The sequence below is a fragment of the Rhagoletis pomonella genome, unplaced genomic scaffold (assembly GCF_013731165.1).
Source record: "Rhagoletis pomonella isolate Grant_MI unplaced genomic scaffold, Rhpom_1.0 Rhpom_scaffold_00003, whole genome shotgun sequence".
In the NCBI taxonomy this organism is placed as follows: domain Eukaryota; kingdom Metazoa; phylum Arthropoda; class Insecta; order Diptera; family Tephritidae; genus Rhagoletis; species Rhagoletis pomonella.
In genome coordinates, this window is record NW_023458557.1 from 78,079,923 (window position 1) to 78,102,758 (window position 22,836).

At 33.3% G+C, this 22,836-nt stretch overlaps 1 protein-coding gene across 1 annotated transcript in view; it reads right to left on the reverse strand.

Annotated features, from left to right (window-relative positions):
• The window catches only part of LOC118736387 (inactive dipeptidyl peptidase 10), a 99,449-nt gene that overhangs the window by 27,157 nt on the left and 49,456 nt on the right, over window positions 1–22,836 (reverse strand). Inside the window, exon 3 of the mRNA XM_036466481.1 lies at window positions 6,639–7,529. Coding sequence (XP_036322374.1) covers window positions 6,639–6,668 — 30 coding nt within the window. The 5' untranslated portion in view covers window positions 6,669–7,529. The remainder of the gene's footprint in view (window positions 1–6,638; window positions 7,530–22,836) is intronic.

Genomic DNA, 22,836 nt, shown 5'->3' on the forward strand with positions numbered 1-22,836 from the left:
ACTCTTCGCTATTATACCCAGCTGCTTGCGGCAATTCACAAAACGCATTGATGTGGAAAATAAGAATGTGAAAATTTAATGAAGAAAATGTAGCTGCGCAACTGAGTGAATGAGCGAACGTTTCAAATAACTCTTCAAAGGTACGAGAGTATTATAATATTCGTAGTATTCGCGGTAGTAGCAGTAATGTATTGGTAGTTAGGTGCATTTATAAAGTTCACAGCCACTACGGCAACCAGCACCCACTCACACACTTAATTTTATTAAAATCTAACTAATGAATGAACGCTGGAAAGTTAATCCTTTCAGCTTGAATGTTTGTTGTTTACCATGCCGATAGTAAAGTGAATGAAAGCTGCGTCTGTTGGGCCGCCACAGATAAATGAATAGAAAATGAAAGTTGAAGTGTAGTGTGCGAGTGCAGGTGCAGATGTTCGAAGAAGTTTTCCACAATGGAAATTTGCGCAAAGATTAAGTTTACTTTTATAGATAAGTATTTGTGTGAACGCATGCGCTTCGTTGGCTATGCACTGAAGGTGTTTTACTTAAGATAATAGTAAGCAGAGGAAAATAGTAAAGTTGGTTTAGGGAAATGTTGAAAGAGATTGAAAATTTGAGCCATTGAAAATGGCCTTTTGCTTAAAACGAGTTTAACAAATTTTGTTCTTTTTTAGCCTCTTAAAAAGTTTTGTGTTCGCGGCACGAAAAAAAATCCTGAAAAATTGCTTTTTCTTTCGAGAAGCTTTAGGCGATTTATCGGAATGCTTTTTCAGGCTTGCATGTTTCTTCTTTACTCTTCAGAGTTCATTGCATCTTGTCGTATTTTATTCGGGATTAATTTTTTTTGGAATTATTCGGGACTCTTCTCTAACTTTTTCAAACTTTCTATTGGAGATTTTTCGGCATTTTTGGAATGTTGTATCATTTGAACTTTTTCGTGAGTTTACCAAGATTTTGTTCGATACAGTATGTTTTTACAGTATTTTCGGCATTATTTCTAGAATGTTTTGAAATTTTTTGGAACCTTACAACTTTTTTTGGACTTTCTTTGGAACCTTACAGATTTTTCTCGGTATTTATCGAGATTTACTCGTTACCCTTTCTCGTTTTTCGGGACTTTTCACTAACCCTTTTAATTTTTCCTTTAAACATGTTTCGACATTTTTGGAATGTTTCAGGATTTTATTGAACTTTTTCGGGAGTTCGCTGAGATTTTGTTCGATACTTTACAGTATTTTTATTTTTATTTTTTGATTGTTTTGAAAATTCTTGGAACTTTACGGGACCTTTCGGTATATGCGGCATTTTTGTTTTGAACCTTATAACATTTTTCCAAAATCTACCGGAACTTTTCTCTTAAAAATTTCCACTTTCTTTAAAGAATTTTAGGCATTTTTGTGATATTTCGGGACTTATTGGAACTTTTTTTTTGAGATTTTTCGATCCTGTACCATATTTTCGAAACTAATTTATGTGAAGTTTTGATAATGCTTGGAACTTGACGGGTCCGTTTGGAACTTATTCATAAGAGATTTTTATGATATTTAGGGATTTATTAGAAATTTTTTGGGATGTTTCGATATTTTACAGTATTTTCGGCATCACTTTTAGTATGTTTTGAGAATTATTGGAGTTTCACGGCACCCTTTTATATTTTCGGGACTTTACAGATTTTCTTTTTAATTTTTTTTAAGTTTTTCGGAACTTATCTTCAACCTTTTCCGACCTTCCCTTAGAAATTTTTTTGGGCATTTTTGTGATATTGCAGTATTTTCGAATTGATTTTTTGAGAATTCTTGGAGGTTTACGGGTCCGTTTGGGTTTGGAGAGACTTTCCGTAAGCGATTTTTGGGTATTTTTGAGCTATTTCGGGATTATTTTCGGTATTAATGGAACATTTTTTGTTGCCCTCTGCCGTTTGTTATTCAGAACGTTATTCGGCTTATGGCATCCTCACGTGTTTTCCTAAGATTTTTCGAGACTCTTTCCCCACCCTTTTCCACTGTCCATAAGGTATTTTTGGAAATTTTCGGGACTTTTTTCCACCTTTTCGTGAGCTTTTGGGATTTTTTCGCTCCCTTTCGGTGTTTTTGTAACAACTTGTATTGCTAACTTCAAGAATTTTGAGACTATTTCGACAATGTTCCGATTTTACGCTACATTTACATCTGAATTTTAAGTTTAGTTAATGTCATAAAATAAATTAAAGTTTTTTTTTTCCTGCGCAAAACTCGTATATTTATTTCCCTTAAAAAAATAAGAAGTAAAAATTAGCGGCTCTTTTTTGATGTTTATTATAAAACTTATGATTTTTGCATACTCCCTCGCGATTTCCTCCACCAACATATTCTTGAGCCCTTTTTTCTTCACTTTGGCTTTCTGCATCATAATCTCCTAGTAACTTTTGTGTATATCCTTTTCCATTTAGTGTTGCTCATCTCTTCGCTTTCACCTAATTAGGCTTCCATTCAAGCACAAAATGCTGCAATATTATATGGAATTAATTGAGGCTGTAGTTAATTGAATTTTTACGCTCACAAATGTTTACACTAAGTCATAAGTTTTTGTTGTTATGAATGACTTTGCCGCTTTTTCGCTACACTTCATTTTATTTAATACTTTTCCACCATCATCACCAGCAGTTTTCGCTGGCAGTTTCTTTTGTGGAAGTAATTGATATTTTTTGCATCATTGAATCTTGAACCTAGAAAAATCTGTTACACATTATTAACTGTTGTTACTGACATAATTTGTTGAACGAATACGGGCCTGAGAGTATTTTTTTCTTTCAGGATTCATAGCTAAGAATTGATTAGAATAGGTGAGCTTAGATGTAATGAGGTGAAGGCCAATGCCGGCTGTCGGATATATCCGAGAAAGCAGACGTATGGGCAATTGGAAGTTTAATTCCACATGGAAGAATGTCAAAATCACTGGGATCGCTTTAATGCAGGCCCCGTAGGCTGTAGAACACAATGTATGATCTAAAGTCTAATGTCTAAAAGTTTAACTTTTCAGGGCAGTGCAGATGACTGACACATTAGAGCAAAACTGGGGCCTGCTTACCAGAAGACGTAACTTTCTTACTAAGCTCTAAATAATGTACAGATAAATTTGCAGTAATTGTAAGAAAACATCGCATAAGATCTTGGACTGCTGGCCAATTTTCAGAAGGCATGAAAGACTACATAAAAGTAGTGAAGAAAAAGATATACAAGGTAAACGGAGCTCTACCGCGAATTATATCTTATATTGGGAGTCCAGTCGAGAACAGAAGGAAGTAACAATATACCGCTTGACAAAGAAGCGGTACGCTATGAATAAAGACCTTCAGTTGAGGTGAAGTGGTAAAAGAGGTAGAACCAATCATTAAAAAAGCCCTGGATGCATGTTTAGAGAGAGAGAAGTTCGGTATAAAGCAAAGAGACAATCTAACGTTGCGGAACTTAGCGCAGCCAAAAATATAAATACCTAACGGTGATCCTAAGAGACTTCGTCTGGTTTTAATAGTAGACGGCCAGGCTTACACCTAAGCAATGTGCCTTTACTTCACTCCTTGCTAGCTTATACATTCGTGTCAGTTACGAAGAGAAAGCTCTAGCAAAACTAGGGATGACAGGCCAAGCATCTTCCACTTTGGTCAGAGATGATTAGATAGATCGAAACGGAGATCAAAGCCCAATAAACTCTTCCTGTCCTACGAACTTTTAATGACTAGGTAAGTGAGCTGGTGGACGTGAATTCGCTAACTTGAAATCTCTGCTTTATACCCCGTCGAAAACGTTCACTTTCCAATGCATCATTCGCCTTTGTCCCTCGTTAAAAGAGGAAGCTTCGCGAAGTGTTTTTGTTAGTTCAATGCTTCCACAGAGCTAAGTAGTGTCAACGGATTAGACATGAAAATGTTTTTTGACTCGACGCTATTCCGACTAGCCGCGAGAGTTCTCTTTGCCTATTCTGCCACGGACTTCTCCTCCACAGGCACCTCAAGTAGCAGGGATACTGCTCGATGTCCAAGCGTAGGGACCGGTTTGGAGGTAAAAAGGCAATTCAATCCGTAAAGGAACGCGTGCTTACATTCATAGCCTCCACAGCGAATATACCACTAATGGAACTATTCGAGCGGGCCATAAAGCGACCTTCTATGGGCTTCTCGGCTTTCGCTCGGGTATCTAAGCGCAGTCAGTGTCTACTTGGGAACACTTATCCCTAAAAAAGTACCTTGGGAGATACCTTTTAAAACTTTCTATAGATTCCATATGGATGCAGTCAGAGTAAAAGCTTACTCTGATCGTCAGTCATTATTCCGCATTAAGTGAAAGCTGAAGTGAAAGCGTTACCGAAAGCTCATGAAATATTTAAAAATTTCAGCTTGGAAAATTTTTAAGAAAAACTAGCACATCTTCACCAAAGTTATTTCGTTCTAAAGCATCAAACAACTGTTGCTAAAAGTTTGTAATTCCACGCATTACGCGTTTTCAATTCGCAAATCAAAGTTTGACAAAATGTTTTCAACTTTTCACACAGATTTTCTTTTCAACGAGTTAATACTTTTTTTACTCGCATCGGTGGCCTTCGTAGTACTGCAAAACCCACCGCAAAGCAGCCAACCACCCCTACCACAAATTTCTTGGCTAACAAACTATTTCAACAGTTGAATGAAATTCCAGTGAATGCAATTGATTTTTTTTGCGCTGCCAAGTATTTTTTTTTTCACCTTTTGCCTGCCAATTGGAAAATTGTAACGAATCGACAGCTAGCTATACATCTTCGAGAGTTTTAGAACGCGTAGCAAACTTTGCTCCGTTGATTTTGTTAAAGAGCCGCAAACGTGTCTGGCGAAAATAGGCTATAAAACGCTAAGTAAAACTTGGCGAAGAAAAATACTACTGAAGCAACATATCAGCAATCGATTTGCAAAAGTTTATTGCATATTTGCGGGCGTAACAGCTGGTAAAGTTTGAAATGCGTTAAGTATTTGTAGAATTCGATAACTAAATACGAGGCATTTGTTAATGCGATTTCGAATGTAAAAAAGGTTTAGAAATAATAAATAGTTTGTGTGAGACTGGAAAGTTTTCAACCGTTATAAAAATGTTAGTATTGAATGATGGGTTTTGCAAGCGCTTAGTTATTGTATATGTTGCTTAAATGAACGCGGCACGAACGACAACGAAATACATAGCCACAAGGATTTTTTGTCAACGAAGATACAAAATACTCGCATATACCCGGCTTGTTTGACTGCGCCTTAAATGTATCTATTTTTGTCCGGTTTGATACCTGTTTTGTAAATTTAAATTTTTTCTAACAGGTGGCAACCCCCTCCTAAATACATATTCTGAAAAGTCGGTAGTTTAGATGGTTGCTAAGGAGGGAACAGTGTTGTAAAAGTCCTCTCCCAAAAAAAATTTCACTCTAGATCCGCCTTTGGAGCCATATACATTAGAGTGGTACTTAAGAATATCAACATCTAAATTTTGTTCGACGTACAAAACAAAGACCTCCACGAAAATTTCAAAATTAAGAAAAATTTTTTAGGAGCCACTACCTTGGTTTGAAAAAATTCGAAGTTCTTAAATAAACCGTGACAATTATACAAAAATTACGTACACAATTAAAAAAAAAATTCATATATTACTGAAACTTATTAGGTTAAGTTACAAACGAATTATAGTAGCTGGTCAAAGTCGAAACTTTGGTCGAATTTTTGCAGGTTAAAAATATCAACGTTTTCAAACCCTGGACGGAAAGAGCTCTCTTGTTTCCCCTCAGGACTTCAGGCCAATCATTCTCTCATGGTCTTTACTTAGATTTTTTTGTGCCTAGTAGCCACGTAAACATCGTACACAAACCGATTTTCCATACAAAATTAAGTAAATTTTTGAGGTTTACAAGGAACTTATTTGAAGTTATTTTAGCTTTTCCTTTGCTGAATATTTTTTCTTTTTTTAGTTCAATTTTCTTTAAATGTTAAGATGTAATTTTTTATAAAAGTAATATATTTTTTAATTTTTAGACTTATTGTATTTATTTTGCTTCTTTTTTAATTTAATTTATTTTTCTTTTGTAAATTTCATTTTCTTTTAATTTTTTAATTGTATTGTTTTATAAAGAAATACATTTTTTATTTAATTTTATTTTTAGGATCTTATTTTGTTTTTTTGTCTTCTTTAATTAGTTTTTAGTAATATTTAGATTTTGTTTTAAAATTAAATAAATTTTTTAATTTTATTTTTTTTTAAGATTATGATAAATTTTTTTTCTAGTTTAATTTAAACATATTTAAAAAAAAAAAATTATTTTATTTTTTCAATTTTATTTCATTTTTTAACATATCATTTCATTTTATTACTTATTTTCTTTTTTTAAATTTAATATTATTTTTTTATTATTTTTTATTATTAAAATATTTGTATATGTTTTTTACATTTAATTTAATTTTTAAAGCACTTATTGCTAAAAGGCCAACAGCATAACGCTAAGACCTCGTCGTCACCATTTCTTGCAGTTAGTCTTTGGAAAGAAGAGCTTTCAAGATAGCTGCGAGACTTGACAATTGTCTTACGTCACCCCGTTAGATTACTTAAAGACTGAAAAGCTTAATTTTTTTCCAAAATAGTTATAAATAAATTTACCTCATCATCGTAATTGTCGCCTTCCGCCATGTCTGCAGTGCTGTAATCTTTTTCTTCTTCTTCTTCTTTTGCTTAAAACAACTTTCGAAAACCTTAAATTCAAACACTTGTAGCTGTCAATTGCGCAAAAGTAAGCGGATAGTTGAGGCTTTCAAGTGCTATGTTGCGGAAAGCCACTATCTTCCTTAAAGCGTCCTAATCTTGCCGTTCTATGCTTTGTGTTGACAAGGATTCGCTCGTTGCTTGCTCGATGCAGTTGTTGCTTTCGCCATACATATAGTCATTGTGTAGATATTGCAATTGTATGTATGCACTAAGATTGTAATTTTTTTTGTTTTTTTTTTTTGATTCTTAAGTTTCTTACAATTACTTTCAACAATTTCAAGTACTCGTGTAGTAGTTGCTTTTACTCAGTTGGTAATCTGTTGTAGTCTTGCTTCGTCGTATCCTTGACTTTGCTTTTGGTGCGCTTCTTTGTGTGCAGCAATTAGTGAGCTCGTTTGTTATATTGTATTTCTAGTCATTCGCTTTGTAAGTGCACTCTGTACATAGTTTCACTTTCACATTTGCGCTCTTCAGTTCTTCGATTTACCCTTTGCTTTGATTTTTAATTTGTTTAATTTATTTTCTTTTTGTTAAGTCGTTACTCTTCTCTGTTTAATTTCATGTAATCGCAATGTTGTTGTAATTACAATAGTAATTTTTAGTAATGCACTCTTTCAGGATTATAAATATTTATTGCGAATTGGCCTTTGCAGCGCTGTGTTGCACTCTGCTAGCTCAACGTATAAGTATAGCATACTTTTGGTCGCCTTAAGCTTTATTTCGCTGCATGCTGCATACTTTTAAGCGCTGCCATTAAAATATATTTCGTTGTTAATGTTGCACACACTGCAGAGCAAAAAATATAAAAAGTTCTTGTTAGTTCTTTCTAGAAATTTTCCATTTGTAAAAGTGTGTGTGTGTGTGTGTATATATTTTTCTTTATTTATGCTGCATATATAGTACAAGTGTTGCATATTTTTTGGCGCAACCAACCAACCATCCTTTCATACACATACATATGTAGCGTGTGCGTGTTGTATGTATGTGTAAGTGTGCGAGCTGTGCTGTGCTGTGCTGTGGTAATTAGTGCGTGCATGTAAATTTTTTCGTGTAACAATTTACATAAATTCATTCTTGTTAACTGTCGTATGGCTGGCTTTGTTGTTTTTTTTTTCTTTACACACATAAATGCATACGCACATACAGCTTGAATTGTTGTTTAGGAGTGTTCATGTGAATGTGGCTTACATGCGACAATAAAATTTTTTAAGAGGTTTTTTTTTTTGCTTAGGTTTAAAGGCTCGGCAGGAAAGACATACAATTACAAAACACTTTGAAATCAAGATAGAGAGAGAGAGTGAGACATACATATGTTTACTTGCAGGTTTGAAGGTAAATGTCTCTTTTTTATATTAAAAAAATAAAAACAAGATACATCGAATATATGTATATATGTACATACTTATGCAGGGAAAGTCTGATATCGTCAGACTATTTACTTATATTAGTGTTGTAGAATTTTTTCCGATAAATAGCTGTTACTTAGCGAAATTTTCGAGGATCACTTTACATGGCTTTACTTTACTTACCATCTTCTCAGAGCAACGTGAATAGATTTGGGTGGCTGTTAGGTAAATTCGTTAAGTAGATACTTTTGGAACTTTAAGATCAAACAGTACCTTACAACTACATATAACAAATTGATTCCTCTTGCTCTAAGAAAATGTTCCTAGAGCAAACACAATTCCGAGTGGTCCTTGAAACTATCGCGTAGTCATGGATTTTCGAAAAAAGTGAATCATAGTAAACTGATTATGCATAAACCGTATGTTTACATAAAAATATGTATTTCGAAAATTTTCTAAATTTTTTTAAGTCATTGGCAATAATAATATTGCCCCTATTCAGTAAGCTGTCACAGGTCACAAAAAGGTGCTGTAAAAGACGCAAAAACGAAGCTACGAAATATTTATTTACCAACAATTTGATTAGGAAATAAACTTGAATACTTTAGTATAAAAATTTAATTAAATAAAAATACAAATAATTTTTTTAGCAGTGAAATCTTAAACTTAAATGGCACGCTAGTGCTTTGCTCACTCGGCCATTACATAAATATTCATCCCAATTGTCTTGGTAATGTACTTATTTTATACGTGATCCCAAATGTTTTGAATAAAAATTAGATCAAAACGATCATTTTTGATTTTAAAATGCTTGCGAACGTCAGAAAAAATCATGGCCGACGAATTGTGAGAATAATTTTACCTTGTGATGTTTTAATAATTCTAATTTCTACGAATTCGTTCAGTTGTGATTGCTAAATCAAGTAGAGAAAGAGAAGTAGTAGGTATTAAGGTATTTAGGGATTTTATGTGATGACCCATTACGAGAGATTTACGGGAGAGGTTCCAGCAGAATAAATTAGATTGAATTGGATAAGATTAAATTAGATTAGATTAAACCACAATACTGTAAACTAGATTAGATTAGACCAGAAAGGAGTAGACTTCATTAGATTAGCTTAACCTAGATTAGATTCGGCTCGGTATTTCAATAGGGGTATTTTCGTTAGTACTTTTAATTTCTATAGGGTTGCCACCTCAAAATTATAAGATCAGTTCGTTGAATTACAAAAAGTCAGATGTGAAATGAAAAGGCTTGGCCTTTAGATGTTCAATAATTTATTATTTTTTGAATAGGGTTGCCACCTTGCCGAAAATAATATGTTTTCACCGTTCTTTGGACTAAAAAATGAGGTACCAAGTGAAAGGATATGGTTTTTTTTTTATAGTGGGGTTGCCACCTATTTAAAAATTACTACCCTACATATAATGCGTGAAGGCATTTTTGGTTAATGCACAGATCAGATTTGCACAGTTCATTCAAATTAAAAATTGGGGTATTCAGATGTGCAGTAAGGTTTTATTTTTTGAAAAGGGTTGCCGCCTGTACGAAAAATTATAAGATGTGGGCTGTTCGTTGGACTAAAGAGTGAGTTGTGAAATGAAAGAACTTGGCCTCCAGATGTGCAGTAAGGTTTTATTTTTTTTTTTAATAGTGTTGCCACCAGTCTAAAAAATTATAAGGTCAGTCGTTGCATCTGCTCATCAGCTCTGCGTTTCACATAGCCCCGGTCATGTTCACTCTGACCAGCTTTTGAAAATTGTTGAGCTTGGACTGCTTGAATTTTATTTCGGTCTGCTTTCATTAGGCATAAGATAGGCGCAGATTGGGAAATTAGAAAACGCAACGACATTTTACTTCAGGCATCCTTAGCTCAGAGGGTATACCGTTGGAATGCGGTACAAGAAGTGTGATAAGGGAGAATAGTGGTGAAATAGCGGCAATTACCAATTTAAATTACTATTATTTTTCCATATAAAATGCAATAAAAAACTGGGTTTTAAAGGCCAAGTTAGTTATTGGATTGAAAACATTACTTATTTTGATTGTGCTAGTATCTACCTGTAACTAATGGAAACTAATTTATTATTTCCTACTGGTTCATGTTTTCTCTTTACAGTACCTACTTACATGCATACATATTTAGTACTTTCATTTTTATCGTCTAGCTTAGCCAAGTGCAGCTTTCTAAATTTGTGCAACATGAACTCTTATTGCTCATTGCAGTAATTCTCGCTCTCGAGCCATTTGTTCCAACAAGTACTTCACGTGCATCTGCAATATAAGTACTTGTGTTGTTGTATGGTTTTTAGTTGCACACTGAATTTTTGTGCTACTATTTTTGCGCTTAATTACTGCGCTAATTATATGGGACTTAAGAGCGTACATATGTATGTATGTATGTTTTCAGAAATATGTGGATTGCAATGTGCAGAGTTCTGCGAGAGTCTGCTCGATATAAACCATCACTCTAGTGCCAATAGCGCCATCTGCCACCCGGTTTTATATGTTTGCATTTTACTATGTATGGCTCCTAAATGTATGCAATCGTGTTGCTGTAAAATTTGTATGATGACAATAAAAGAGGAGGAGTGAAATAACAGTTATCAAGCAACGTAAAAAATAAATGTTGTGAAATAACTCTTATTGGCGACGGAAAACATATTTCTCCTGGGTTATAAATTTTATCGGCGAAATAAAAAATATTTCTCATCTTATAACTGTTATGTAACAACGTTGTTCCGATAAAACTTATAGCTGTTATGTCCCTGGCAAATTCTCCCACCTATCGTTATTACCAGACATATAATTTTACCTTCTACCAGACCAGGCCAACATTTTTCAAACCTTGAAACCAATCTGTACAATCGACCAGCTCAATGTACAGAAAGAAGCCCAAAATTATGCTACAAATATTTAAGAGTTCGTATAGCGAAAATTAAAGTCGTCTAAGCCCCGATAGGTAATATGATTATTTTTTAATTCAAAGTAAAACCTTCTAAAGTAACTTAAGCTTCTTTAATTGAGCGGCACATATACATACATACATATGTATATTAGTTATGTACATGAAACAGAGCCATGCACCACACTTGGTGAAAATCTTTTTTGAAATAGAACATTTGGTAATCATTTAGCAACCATCGCTACAACAGTCGCAATGGCCGAGTGAGCAAAGCGCGGGTGTGTATTCAAGAGATCCAAGTTCGAGTTTCGGGCAGCGGGATGTTTCCCTTTTTTGGTTCCAAATTTTCCTCTTTTTTCATTTCATTTTTAACCGACTCGCAAAAAACGGAGTAGGTTATCAGTTCGTAGGAATATTTTTTTTTTATATATGTTACCGCATAACTTTGGACCACGTCAACCGATTTCGATAATTCTTTTTGCATGGGAAAGGTAGTGTCTCAGAGATCCCATACTAATCTGGTTTAGATCCGACTATTGGATCATGAAAAAATTAACGGTGCTCCTAAATTTGTACATGAAAATTGAAGTCGGTTTTGTTTTTTGCTTAAAAATTACTTGTTAGATTTTGTTTTAAAAAGAAAAATATGTATTTTGTAAATTCTTTTTTTTTATTTTTTTTTCTTTCTCAATTTTATTGTCTTTAAATTTTTAGATGGTATTCTTTTAAAAAGAATATTTTTTTAACTTCATCTAATTTTTAGGAACTTTTTAATTTTTTCTTTTGTGAATTATTTTTAGTGTACTTTTCTTTTAATGCTTAGATTTTATTGTTTAAAAAAGAAACATATTCTTTTTAAATTTTGTTTAATTTTTAGAATCTTATTTTATTTATTCTTTATTTTTTAATTCAATTGGTTTTTCTTTTTTAATTAATTTTTTTTTTAATTTTATTCTGTTTTAAAAATAATCTCTTTTAAGGACTTTTCCTTTTTATGATTAATTTTATTTCATAATTAAATTTTAGATTTTATTGTTTAAAAAAAATATTTTTTTTAGTTCATTTAAATTTTAAATAGATATATTTTTGTAATTATTTTCACTTAATTTCTTTTTTTCTTCTTTTAATTAAATTTGCATTTATTCATTAGTTTTTATTGTTTTGAAAAGAAAAATATATCGTGGAATGATGGCCCTAGGCGAGATAATATGCTCCTACTTTCCTCCAATCTCTAGCTCTTAATAAAAGATTTCACTTTTTTTTTTTACTCATATCGTTGCCGATTACGCGGAATTTTTGATATTTAACAATTTTTTCGTTTTAAAGTTTAAGTTATGTACATAAAAATTTTAAAATTAAACGGCGAGAGTTTCTTCTTGCCAAGCGAACCCATCTAGAGTGATGTAACTAGTGTGTCACCAAATAAAAAAAAAAAATTACGCTGATTGTAATAACGATGATTTGCGAATCAAAAATTCCAATTTTACCATTTTTATTGGCACAATCCAAAATCACTTTAAAACTTTTTATATACATGAAGAAATTAATATATATGTTCGTCAAGAATGCTGCAGAAAAACATTCCACGCCCATATTTAATTATTTTTAAATCATATGACTTTTAACGCCTACAGTAAACGTGCTAGCCAACTGTGTGGTGCTACAGGGCGTATATGTTGCATGCACAGCTATGTGTATATGATACATTAGATAGCTGATTACAATCTAAAACTCATAAGGAATGCATTACTACTTTTCCCAATGGGTACTTATCTAACACCGTTCACCGACTCTATTCTCTGCTGGGTTAGTGTTACTGTGCTGAATAGTTGGCTTGTCTTCGATACTTGCTTGACTGCCTACCATACTTCAAATATAGTGGAGTGTAGCAAAAACTATCAAGTAAGCGCCACTATGGTCACTAAAAGACAGCTACACGCTATGCCGCCCTTAAATATGCAACAAAAATGCGCTTCGCTGGCTGCTGAAAAGGCAAGTTCAGCACAAAAGTGGATGAACTTCTATAGCGTTGTGATGAAATTTCAACGAATTCCAGTTTGAAAGAGTAATTTATCATTTTCACATGGACACATCAACGGGTAATTTGCTGCTTGAGAAGTTTTTGAATTTGAAGAATAAAGTGGTAGCTGGCTGGCAACTTAAGCGACTATTTTTTGTTGTATTTAAGGAGTTGCTGGTATTAGGTAAGAAAAAAAAATTTTGTAGATATTCTAAAAATTCAAATTTTTATTTTTTCTCCCCGCTCATGCTCCCAAAGGTCAGTTGGCGTATATCAATTACAGGCCAATTAAAATTAGATTTCCTGTAACTTTTCCACTTAACTTAACTTTGTTAACTACATAATTGCTAACTAATTTCGAACAGGTGCTATTGCCGTTGATATTATTATTGGTATTAACTAAACTGTGCGTTAACTCTCCCGCAGCTATAATTAAATTAACACTTTCAGCAAATAACTTTTCCAACGCCTACGGACAAAGGTGTAAAATCAATAAGCTGTTAGCCGTGCGCGCCGTATGCGTAACAACTTACACTACACGCCTGCCCCGGCTATCCTTCTAGCCACTCGGTGACATGAAAACTGCCCTACAGAAATTCAGAAATTCGCAGTGACCCGCACTTCTTGTGCAGTGAAGCGAGAAAAGGCTTTTTTTTTTTTGCTTTTCTTTTTGTGCTGCCCTCAAATTCACTTGCATGCGAAATGCGATAAAAAATTTAAAACTTTTGAGGCAAAATATTTTCCCTTTACATTCGCATTCGCTACGGCAGAGTGGCAAATTCTACTTTCCGTTTTACCTTTTTATTGCTTTTTTATTTTATTTATTTTATTTATTTTTAGTTTTTTATGTTTGCTTCTTTAGGCTCGAAAAAAAAATTCAGCCATTGTTTATTCTCATTGCTGCTCTAGGGACATTATGTGTATGTATGTTGTCCGTTCCGGTGCGTTAAATTTTGTATAGCATACTTTATGGCGCTGGTGCGTTGCGCTGAGCTGATATCTGTAGCAACTTTTATTCGTTTGCAGATTTTTATACTTATTCTTGTGCGCTTAATTTATGTTTTTATGTCTGTAAGTGTTTGTGTGTGTGTGAGCATTTTCATGGGCACTATTTTAATCCCAACAATAAATAAAATGTTCACATGGGGCTCAAATGAAGGAAAAATGGCTGTAGATATGAACCACTTAAGTCCAGTTCGGCTGTTTTTCTTTAAAGCACTTAATTATTGTAGTTTAAGCCAATATTTAGAGTAATAACTGAACATAATTTTGGTTTGGGATGCCACTCTATTGACAAAGCTTCTCCAAAGCTGTTAGAGAATTCATTACGTTTTTTCTAAAATTAAAAAAAAAAGTTTAATTCCCTTAAGTGTTTTTTTTTTTCAAAAGGCCACAGACATTTGCAGCTTGTAAATGAGTGTGCACAAGAGAGTTCCTGATAGAGGTATATGCCGCCGGGCCACGCCGCCGCCGCCGCCGTTTTTTTGTCATTTCTCACGCGCCGCCGCCGAGTTGCGAAAATATCGGCGCGGCGGCGGCGTTCGGCGCCAAAGGAATTTTGTACAAAATTTTCATGTTGTATGCACATTGAAATACATCGTTTGAAGGAACTAAATACTACTCGTATAAAAACACTATTTTACGAAATGAAAATTACATTTTTAAAAGAAGTTTTTTTTTCATAATTTGGGCCACTGAACATTTCAAAAAAAAAGCGTAACTCAGAAAAAACATAGGTAACACGTTTTTCGATCGAAAGTGTTTATTACAGTTAAATTAGGGTCGAATACTGGTAATCTGACGATTTTTTCCGCAGTAGAAATTTTTTTTCAATACTACAACAATACTACTTTTTTATATACTACATCAACAAGAAAGTTATACACATCAAAAACTTTAACGCCAATATCTCAGAAAGCATTGTTAACAGAAGCGCCCTTATTGCATCTAACACCTCAGTTATTGGAGATAAAACAAAGACTGGTTGATTTTCCTGTGTGTTATTTTAAATATTTTAAACAGAATTTTAATAAAAAGCAAACACTTTTTTTGCTAATTTTTACATTCGTAAGTTACTTTATTCTGGGGTCCCACAGACGTATACAAGAACTAGGTAGCTATATGAAAATTACGTTACTATTCCTAAGTTGTGGTCAAACCCCAGGAAGGTTTTGCTCCCGCGCATCGCAATATTTTCTACACAGAGTTAAAGTCCCCCTTTTTGGTAAAAATTACTATTATTTTGCATTTCATTCTGTTCTCCATAGAAAAATTTGGCGCTTAAAATATTAGTGGAAAATTTAACTATTTATAAGCCATTTTTCAAACAGCGGGACAAAAAGGCCCGTTCTGGTGGGAGTTGAAAGGGTTAAACTTTTGGAAAAAGTAGGCCTACCTTAATTTCAATACATAACCCGCAAAAAATCGTAAGAACTCCGTAATTTAACATAACGGTTGATAAGCTTATTGCAAAAATTTATTTATTGATAGCGACATAAATTACCCCAATAACTTAACCTTTAAATTTTTTTATTTCTTTAAATTGAAATAGTACATACGGATTTGTAGAGTAGATAGAGATGTATGTATATTAGGGTGCCCATCGAAAATGGTTTTTTTGTACGTTAGTACTACATATTTTCAAATTGTGGAAATCATCGATGGTAAAAATTTAAAAAATGCTTTAAAATTCAAGCAGAAATAGTCATTCAAAAACTCATGAATTTAGAAAATCATATTTTCTGACCTAAATCGACAGGCCGCGACCTCTAAATGGCCTTTAAAAAAAAATAGGCAATAATATTTCTCATAAAAACAAATCAAATTAGGGGGTAGGGTCTTTAAATTTTCAAAGAAAAGCATTTTCGATGGGAAACCTAATGTATATGTAGACTTTCTTCTGTTCGCCGATCCATCAGCAGCAGTCACTCAACATTTGAATTCAATGAATGAACTAAATAGAATTATAATCTGATGACATGATAAGATTAGAAGCCTCATGGCTATTTGGAATCTACCTTATGGGCAGTAGCGCCGGCGTTTGCAGACGCGGCGGCGGCGAAGTTTGAAGTTGACCACGCCGCCGCCGCAAAGCCTGTCGGCGTAAACCTCTAGTTCCTGAGACAAAATGTATGTGGTTTAAAGTCACCACTTTTTTTGATTGTCATTAAGTCCCTTTATAAAAAATCGCCGTTACAAAAAAAAAAAATAAAAATGAATACAAATATTCAAGTGAGTAAAATCAAAAGCAACGTTTGTAGAGACATCTCAAACAAAATTGGTGTACATACATACAATCTATTTTCTTTGCAAATAATAACTACAGTTTTTAAGGTGGCAACCCTAACAAGCAAATATTTTGCGGAAAGTTCTTTAAATGTAATTAAATGCAGTAATATTTTCGAAAATTTGTATGTAGTGTTATGTAGACTTAGTATTTTTTATTTAGCTTGGGTTTAAATTTTAATGATGGCAGCTCTTTTTGGATTTCTTTCTACGTAAAAGTTTTTTCACCGCCTTTTACTATCCTTAAGCGCATCTACTAAATAAGTGCACACATACATACATATGTAATTTATTTAAGCAATTTGTTTTTATTTTTTAAAATTGGCAACCCTGTTTAAATAGTTTTCAAAAGAAATTTTTGAAGGGAATATGCCCAGTAGGCCATGCTATGAATGTTTTCCACAATTAGTATGTACATATAATTATTATTTTGTCGTATATTTAAATCTCGATAGTTGGCAACTCTATTCAAAGTGTAAGCTTAATTAAAGAATTCCGCAACACTTCAATTAGAAAGCAATCTATCAATATTTATTTGTTGAATACATTTTTATAATTTTGTTAGGTTGCAACTTTGTTTTGAAATCTTAACTGCATTTAACCATTTTGCAGCGTTTTTTATTTGGTTAATGTAGTTGTAATATTTTTTCATAAATTTTAATAAATTGCTTTAAAAAAATAGTTTCTATTTGAGGCGTTTTTGATTAAATTTTGATATCATGTTTCGATTTCTTGCCAACATCTTTAGTTCGTTTTATTAAATAAACTTTATTTTTGTTTAAATAAATGGCAAACCAGCCACAAATATTGCTAAACAAGCTTTCTCAAACCTCTTGCTCTTGCTCTTGGTACCAACATTGAAAAATCTCTTATTTGCGCGTATCTGGGTCTATATTATATAATCGTTCAAAAATAGAAACTGGCAAAAAAATTTGGTAACACATAAATTTCGTGAAGTTTTTGCACAGTGTACAAATTACAAAACTATACACAGACACGTTCTGCAATTCACTTCCGAGTGAATTTCAATCTCTTTCAATGTGAACTCAAAGTTACTTTTATGGAAATTCACTCGGAAGTGAATTGCAGAACCTGCCTGATATTTAGTTTTTAATTTACCAAAAAGTTTTGGTAAGACATACATTTTTGGAAAGTTAAAATTGGACATTTTTATGTCTTACCAAGAGTTGATTGTTAGTTAAAAACTCGAAATATTTTTCTATGATTTAAACCATAGACCAAGGCTCCTAGAAATTTATGTCTTTCCAATTTTTTTTTTTTGTCCAAAATTACAATGTTTTTTATTTAAAAAGCGGATATATTTTGCGTAATTGAAAATAGACCAGCAGGTTTTAGAGCTTAAAGCCCAACCTAGAAATTTATGTCTTACCAAAGTTTTTTTTAACTGCTCATATTTTACGTAATTGAAAAAATAGATCAGCATTTTTTTTGGGCTTAAAACTCAACCTAGAAATTAATGTCTTACCAAAATCACAATTTTTTTATTTAAAAACTGGTCATATTTTATGCAATTGAAAAAATATACCAGCATTTTTTAGAGCTTAAGACTCAACCTAGAAATTAATGTCTTACCAAAATTTTTGTTTCTCAAAATTACAACTTTTTTATTTAAAAACTGGCCATATTTTTTTTTTTTTTATAAAAACTGGCCATATTTTACGCAATTGAAAAAATATACTAGCATTTTTTAGAGCTTCAAAACCCGACCCAGAAATTTTTGTCTTACGAATTTTTTTTTTTGGCCAAAACTAGAATTTTTGGTATTTTAAACAGTAAACATATTTTACGCAATCGAAAAATAGACCAACATTGGCACAAGGATTTATGGTCGTTTAAAAGTTGGAAATAAAATATGGCCCAGGAAGGATGTATAAAATTTTATGTTTCTAAAAAGTTTTGGCAAATAATTACGATACAAAGAGCTGAACTGACTATATTTTATCGCCTCATCTTTCCTATACATCTTCTTAATGTTAAAGATATTCATTTGTCACCGTCAATCAGCTTAATTTTTGAATATCCAACAACTCATGAATACTGTTTTAAGCAATGAAAATATGCTCAGTTTTTAAATGGTCAAACATTTATGGTAAATTTCTGTTTTGCTAAAAATATAAGTCCATTCATTTAATAACAAAAAATAATATCTTGTTTTAAAATTACCAAAAAAATTAAGTTCATTTTTCAAGTTACTAAAACAATTATGTCCAGTTCTTAAAGTACCAAGAATTTTATTTTCAAGCGGTTATATAACTATGTACGTTATCTTTGAAATCAAAATAAAGTATAAAATATAGATCGAAAACAAAATTGAGAGCATCTAAGTTGATTAAAAAAACTACATACATTTTTCTAAAAAACTATTCGCCTTAATTAAGCATAACATTTTTTATAATTTTTATTGCCTTCACCGTTAGTTAGCTATGGTTCTGTAAAAATGTTTAACTTCAAGAGCTCACTCTTTCGTGGATCTATTCAATAAAAAAAAATAGGTAAATTAATTCATTGAAGAAAATTCATATTTTCTCATTCATATCGCGCTGCTGTTGGAAATTTCCATTTTGTGGCCACAATTCATGCAAAAAAAAAAAATACAAAATAACTATGCGCAGTCGTAAGTAAATACCGAGAAATTGCAATGAAAACCACTTTGCGGTGACGCCGAATGCAGCACAGTTTGTAATGAAAATACATATAAAAAAAATGCTTGGTAAACTTTTGCAACAATCAACGCATAAATGTCCCACGCTGTTGCGATGACCACGGACAACAAAAAATAAAAATAAAAATAAAAATAAAAATAAAAATAAAAATAAAAATAATACAATCGCAGTAGGCGAGCATAAATGTCATTGCAAACACTTGCTAATTTTGTATTGTTGTTTTTGGAGTATTTACAATTGTCGCCACCAAAAAAAAAAAAAAAACACATAAAAACCAATCGAAAGCATTTCACATTCCGCACACAAGAGCCCAGGCCATCGTCTGGCAATCAATGCGTTATGTGGCCAGAATTCAGCGGCTGTTTGGTGGTGGTCTGCGAAATGCGAATTTAACTCGCAATGCAGAAAGTAAGCAAATATTGAATTACTTACATATATTGAGGCCCCTATTGCGAGTGTCGACTGGCAGTAGAATAGAAATTTGTCGATCGGGTCGATCATCTTTTATTTTGCTATTGTGTAACTTGATCGATAAAAATTTGTACTATTGTGAATGGTTGACGGAATTGTAAACAGCTGTTTGTTTGTTTACATTTGTTTCTTTAATGTTTCATTTACATCATTTTTTAAAATAATTGCTTTTATTATAAAATTTAAAAAATGGACACAGTTGAAATATGGTTTAGTGATGAGGAAGATGATGTGGAAGCTAATAGATTAGTAGAGTTGGCTAAAGCAAGGAGGGAATTGCGAGATTCGTCGGATCCCTTGGAGTTGGAAGATGAAGTGTATGTACATATGTGAATTTTATGAATAGAGGTTGCGTTCCCGATGCTTCAAGGTTTTTAGGTTTTACAGGATTTGCAGGAAAAGCTGTTTTCCTCATTAATAAATTTTATGGAAGTTTAAGAAATACGGTACCGTTTAGTTATTTGTACAATGATGTTGAGTATTTGTGTCCAAACGCGTGACCCGAGTTTTAAAACTTTAACATACAAGTGTAGTGAAAGAATTAAACTTTAATTTAACATAAAGATTTCAAGTTTCCGAGCACTAGTTAATTAATAAATTATGCAGTATTTTGTAAACTTTGATGTTGGTTCTGCGCAAAAACACTGTGGATGGCGTAGCCGGAATTATATGCACAAGAAATATTGTATATCTTTCACAAAAGAAGCGGAGCTTCCTCCACTGCTCTTTACGGAAATTCCTTTGCTTATGTCCTCACTCTCCTGCATCAGCTCGACCAACCGCGCAAGTTGCCTTTTGTTGCTTACAATTTTTAATCTGTAATTCAGACACATATGTACATACATATGTATATTTCACAATTTTTTACAACTTCCAATTCAATTGACTTACTTATTATCCATTATAGTACCACTTTCTTATGTAAATTTTATAAACGCAAACTCCAACGACTAAAAAACAGCAATAGAAGGATGAGCGATTAAAAAGTATTCACAGTCGCTAATTGAGCGACTAAGCGACACTCACAATACCATCGATAATCGATAATCGCTTAATAGTCGTTTATCTACTGCCAGTCGACACTCGCAATAGGGGTGTGAGTATGCGAATGAGTAGTATACATATAGGGTGTTTATATTAGTTTCTACTATTTTTTAAGCTTTTCACAGACGAATGTAAATACTAGGACAAAATTTTTAAGACTAGGACCAAGACCAGGACCACAACCACAACCAAGACTAAGACTAAGACCTTGGTAAAGACCATGTCCAACACCAAGACCAAGACCAAGACCAAGACCAAGACCAAGACCAAGACCAAGACAAAGACCAAGACCAAGGACCAGAACAAGAACAAGAGATCACGACCAAGACCACTACAAAGGCTAAGATAAGTACCAAGACCAATTTATTTACTACTTACTACTTTGTCAATGATATCGTATAAAGTTCCTCATTGGCCATGGTGTTATAATATTTTGTATGTATGTATGTACATACATATCTACTGAACATATTTATCATAGGTAAAATTGTCATAAAATAATTAAAATCCACCACCAGCTTTTTCTTCGTATTTCTGCTTCGTATTACTGCTATTTATTTACTCACTTTATAATAAAGAAGCACAAAACATATAAAGCTCAAATGGCTACAAGATTGTTTAACTATACTTAGACTGGATAGACCTAGGTCTAAAGCCACGCTAATAACTCTCATCCAGTTCCTTGAAAGTGGGCAATAGCTTTTCACACAATACGCTCGATAGAACTTTATTCGCGGCCCGATCCCGTCATAGTTGGCGCATATGGCTGGGATGCCTTGCTTGTGAGTTGAGCTGAGCGCACTTTAATTTTAGTCCTCCAACCGACCTTATCAACTTCTTGAATAGCTCAGCTGGCAGGTCGCCAGCTCTAGCAGCTCTGTTGTGTTTCAGTCATGCAATTGCTATATGTAGCTCAATAAAGCAGAACGGTGGGGCATTGATTCCGTCGCCGTTGGCTTGGAGTTCGGATTTATCTTACCTACTACTTGAAGTGCTGCTACTATTCAATAGAGTGGAAAAGTGTTCACACCATAATTTAAGTACGTTCTGGCCATCGGTCACTAGGACGCTATGGTTGTTCTTACAGTTAGTCGCGTACTTTCTAACATTTTAACTCTCGGTCAGAACTTCAAGCACTTACATAGCACTCATGTGTTTCGGCTTCAGATGGTTTAAAATTTGGACAAGAGAAAATTAGGGCTGGTTTACCTATTTGTACTAAACTTACAAACAATCGATATCAATGGGCACCTACTCTCCCTCCATTTTCTAAGCAGAGAATGTCTCAGAAGAGGCACATCTACGGACCAGCCCTGAAGTATCACGTGATGCATAGCATAAAAAGTAAAGTATATGCGATACAAATACATATTAGCATTTTTATCATTCTAAAAACTTATGCACCAGTAATAATTTAATTTGAATAAAACTTCACTTTCCTTCACTTTATTAAGTTTTCTCTGTAACTACCTATTTGCCTTTGATTCGTGAATTTCCGAACTTTCTTCAGTCGATGTCAGGTATATACACCCCACGCCCAGTGGCATTACTTCATTAAGTTTTGTTCAACGCTGTCATCTTACCGCAACTATTCCAGTTCATTGCACATCAGCCAAATTAACTTCCAAATGACTTTCAGCGAACTTTTTATATGCTTGGTTGGGAGTCTTTCAAACTTTTTGACACTTGCTTTGAGTAAATGACAAGTCATGAAGTCGAAGAATTGTTCATTGAATACGGATGTTTGCTTACCTACTCGTGCATATTTATATACCTCTTATCAATTAGCTTGGGTTTATTTTCATTACACAGCATTTGGTATAGTCTATTTATAAAAAGTATGGGCAAACTTAAATAATTTTTTTTATTTAATGTACTACCTGTTTGGGTACAAATACCGATGTACTTATTTGAAGTATTTGGAAGTAGTTGGTAGAACCAATAATCGGTAATTTTTGCCCTTTATTAATGGATTACTTCGGGTTTTTCGGCATTTTTCGAAACTTTTCAAGATTTTCTTCATTGTTCTTGTGTTTCTTTATTTTCGGGATTCTTGCTGTTTCTTGTTCTTGCTTTTCGGTGCTATTATAGGAATTTCCTTGATTTTCTGCCGAATCCTAGTAAATGCTTTGATGAACATTTCCCTAAGCTGTTTAAGCTCTGGCAGAAGGGGTTCTTGGAAATCTGAAATGCTACCTGTACTCCATGTCTACAACTTCTAAAGAAATCATCAAATCGGGCGGCCACATTGGCAGAAATTTCTGGTTTGAGATCGGTAATAAACTTCCTGTGCTTTAATAATCTCGCTATGTGAGCGGTAATATGTATTAGAACACA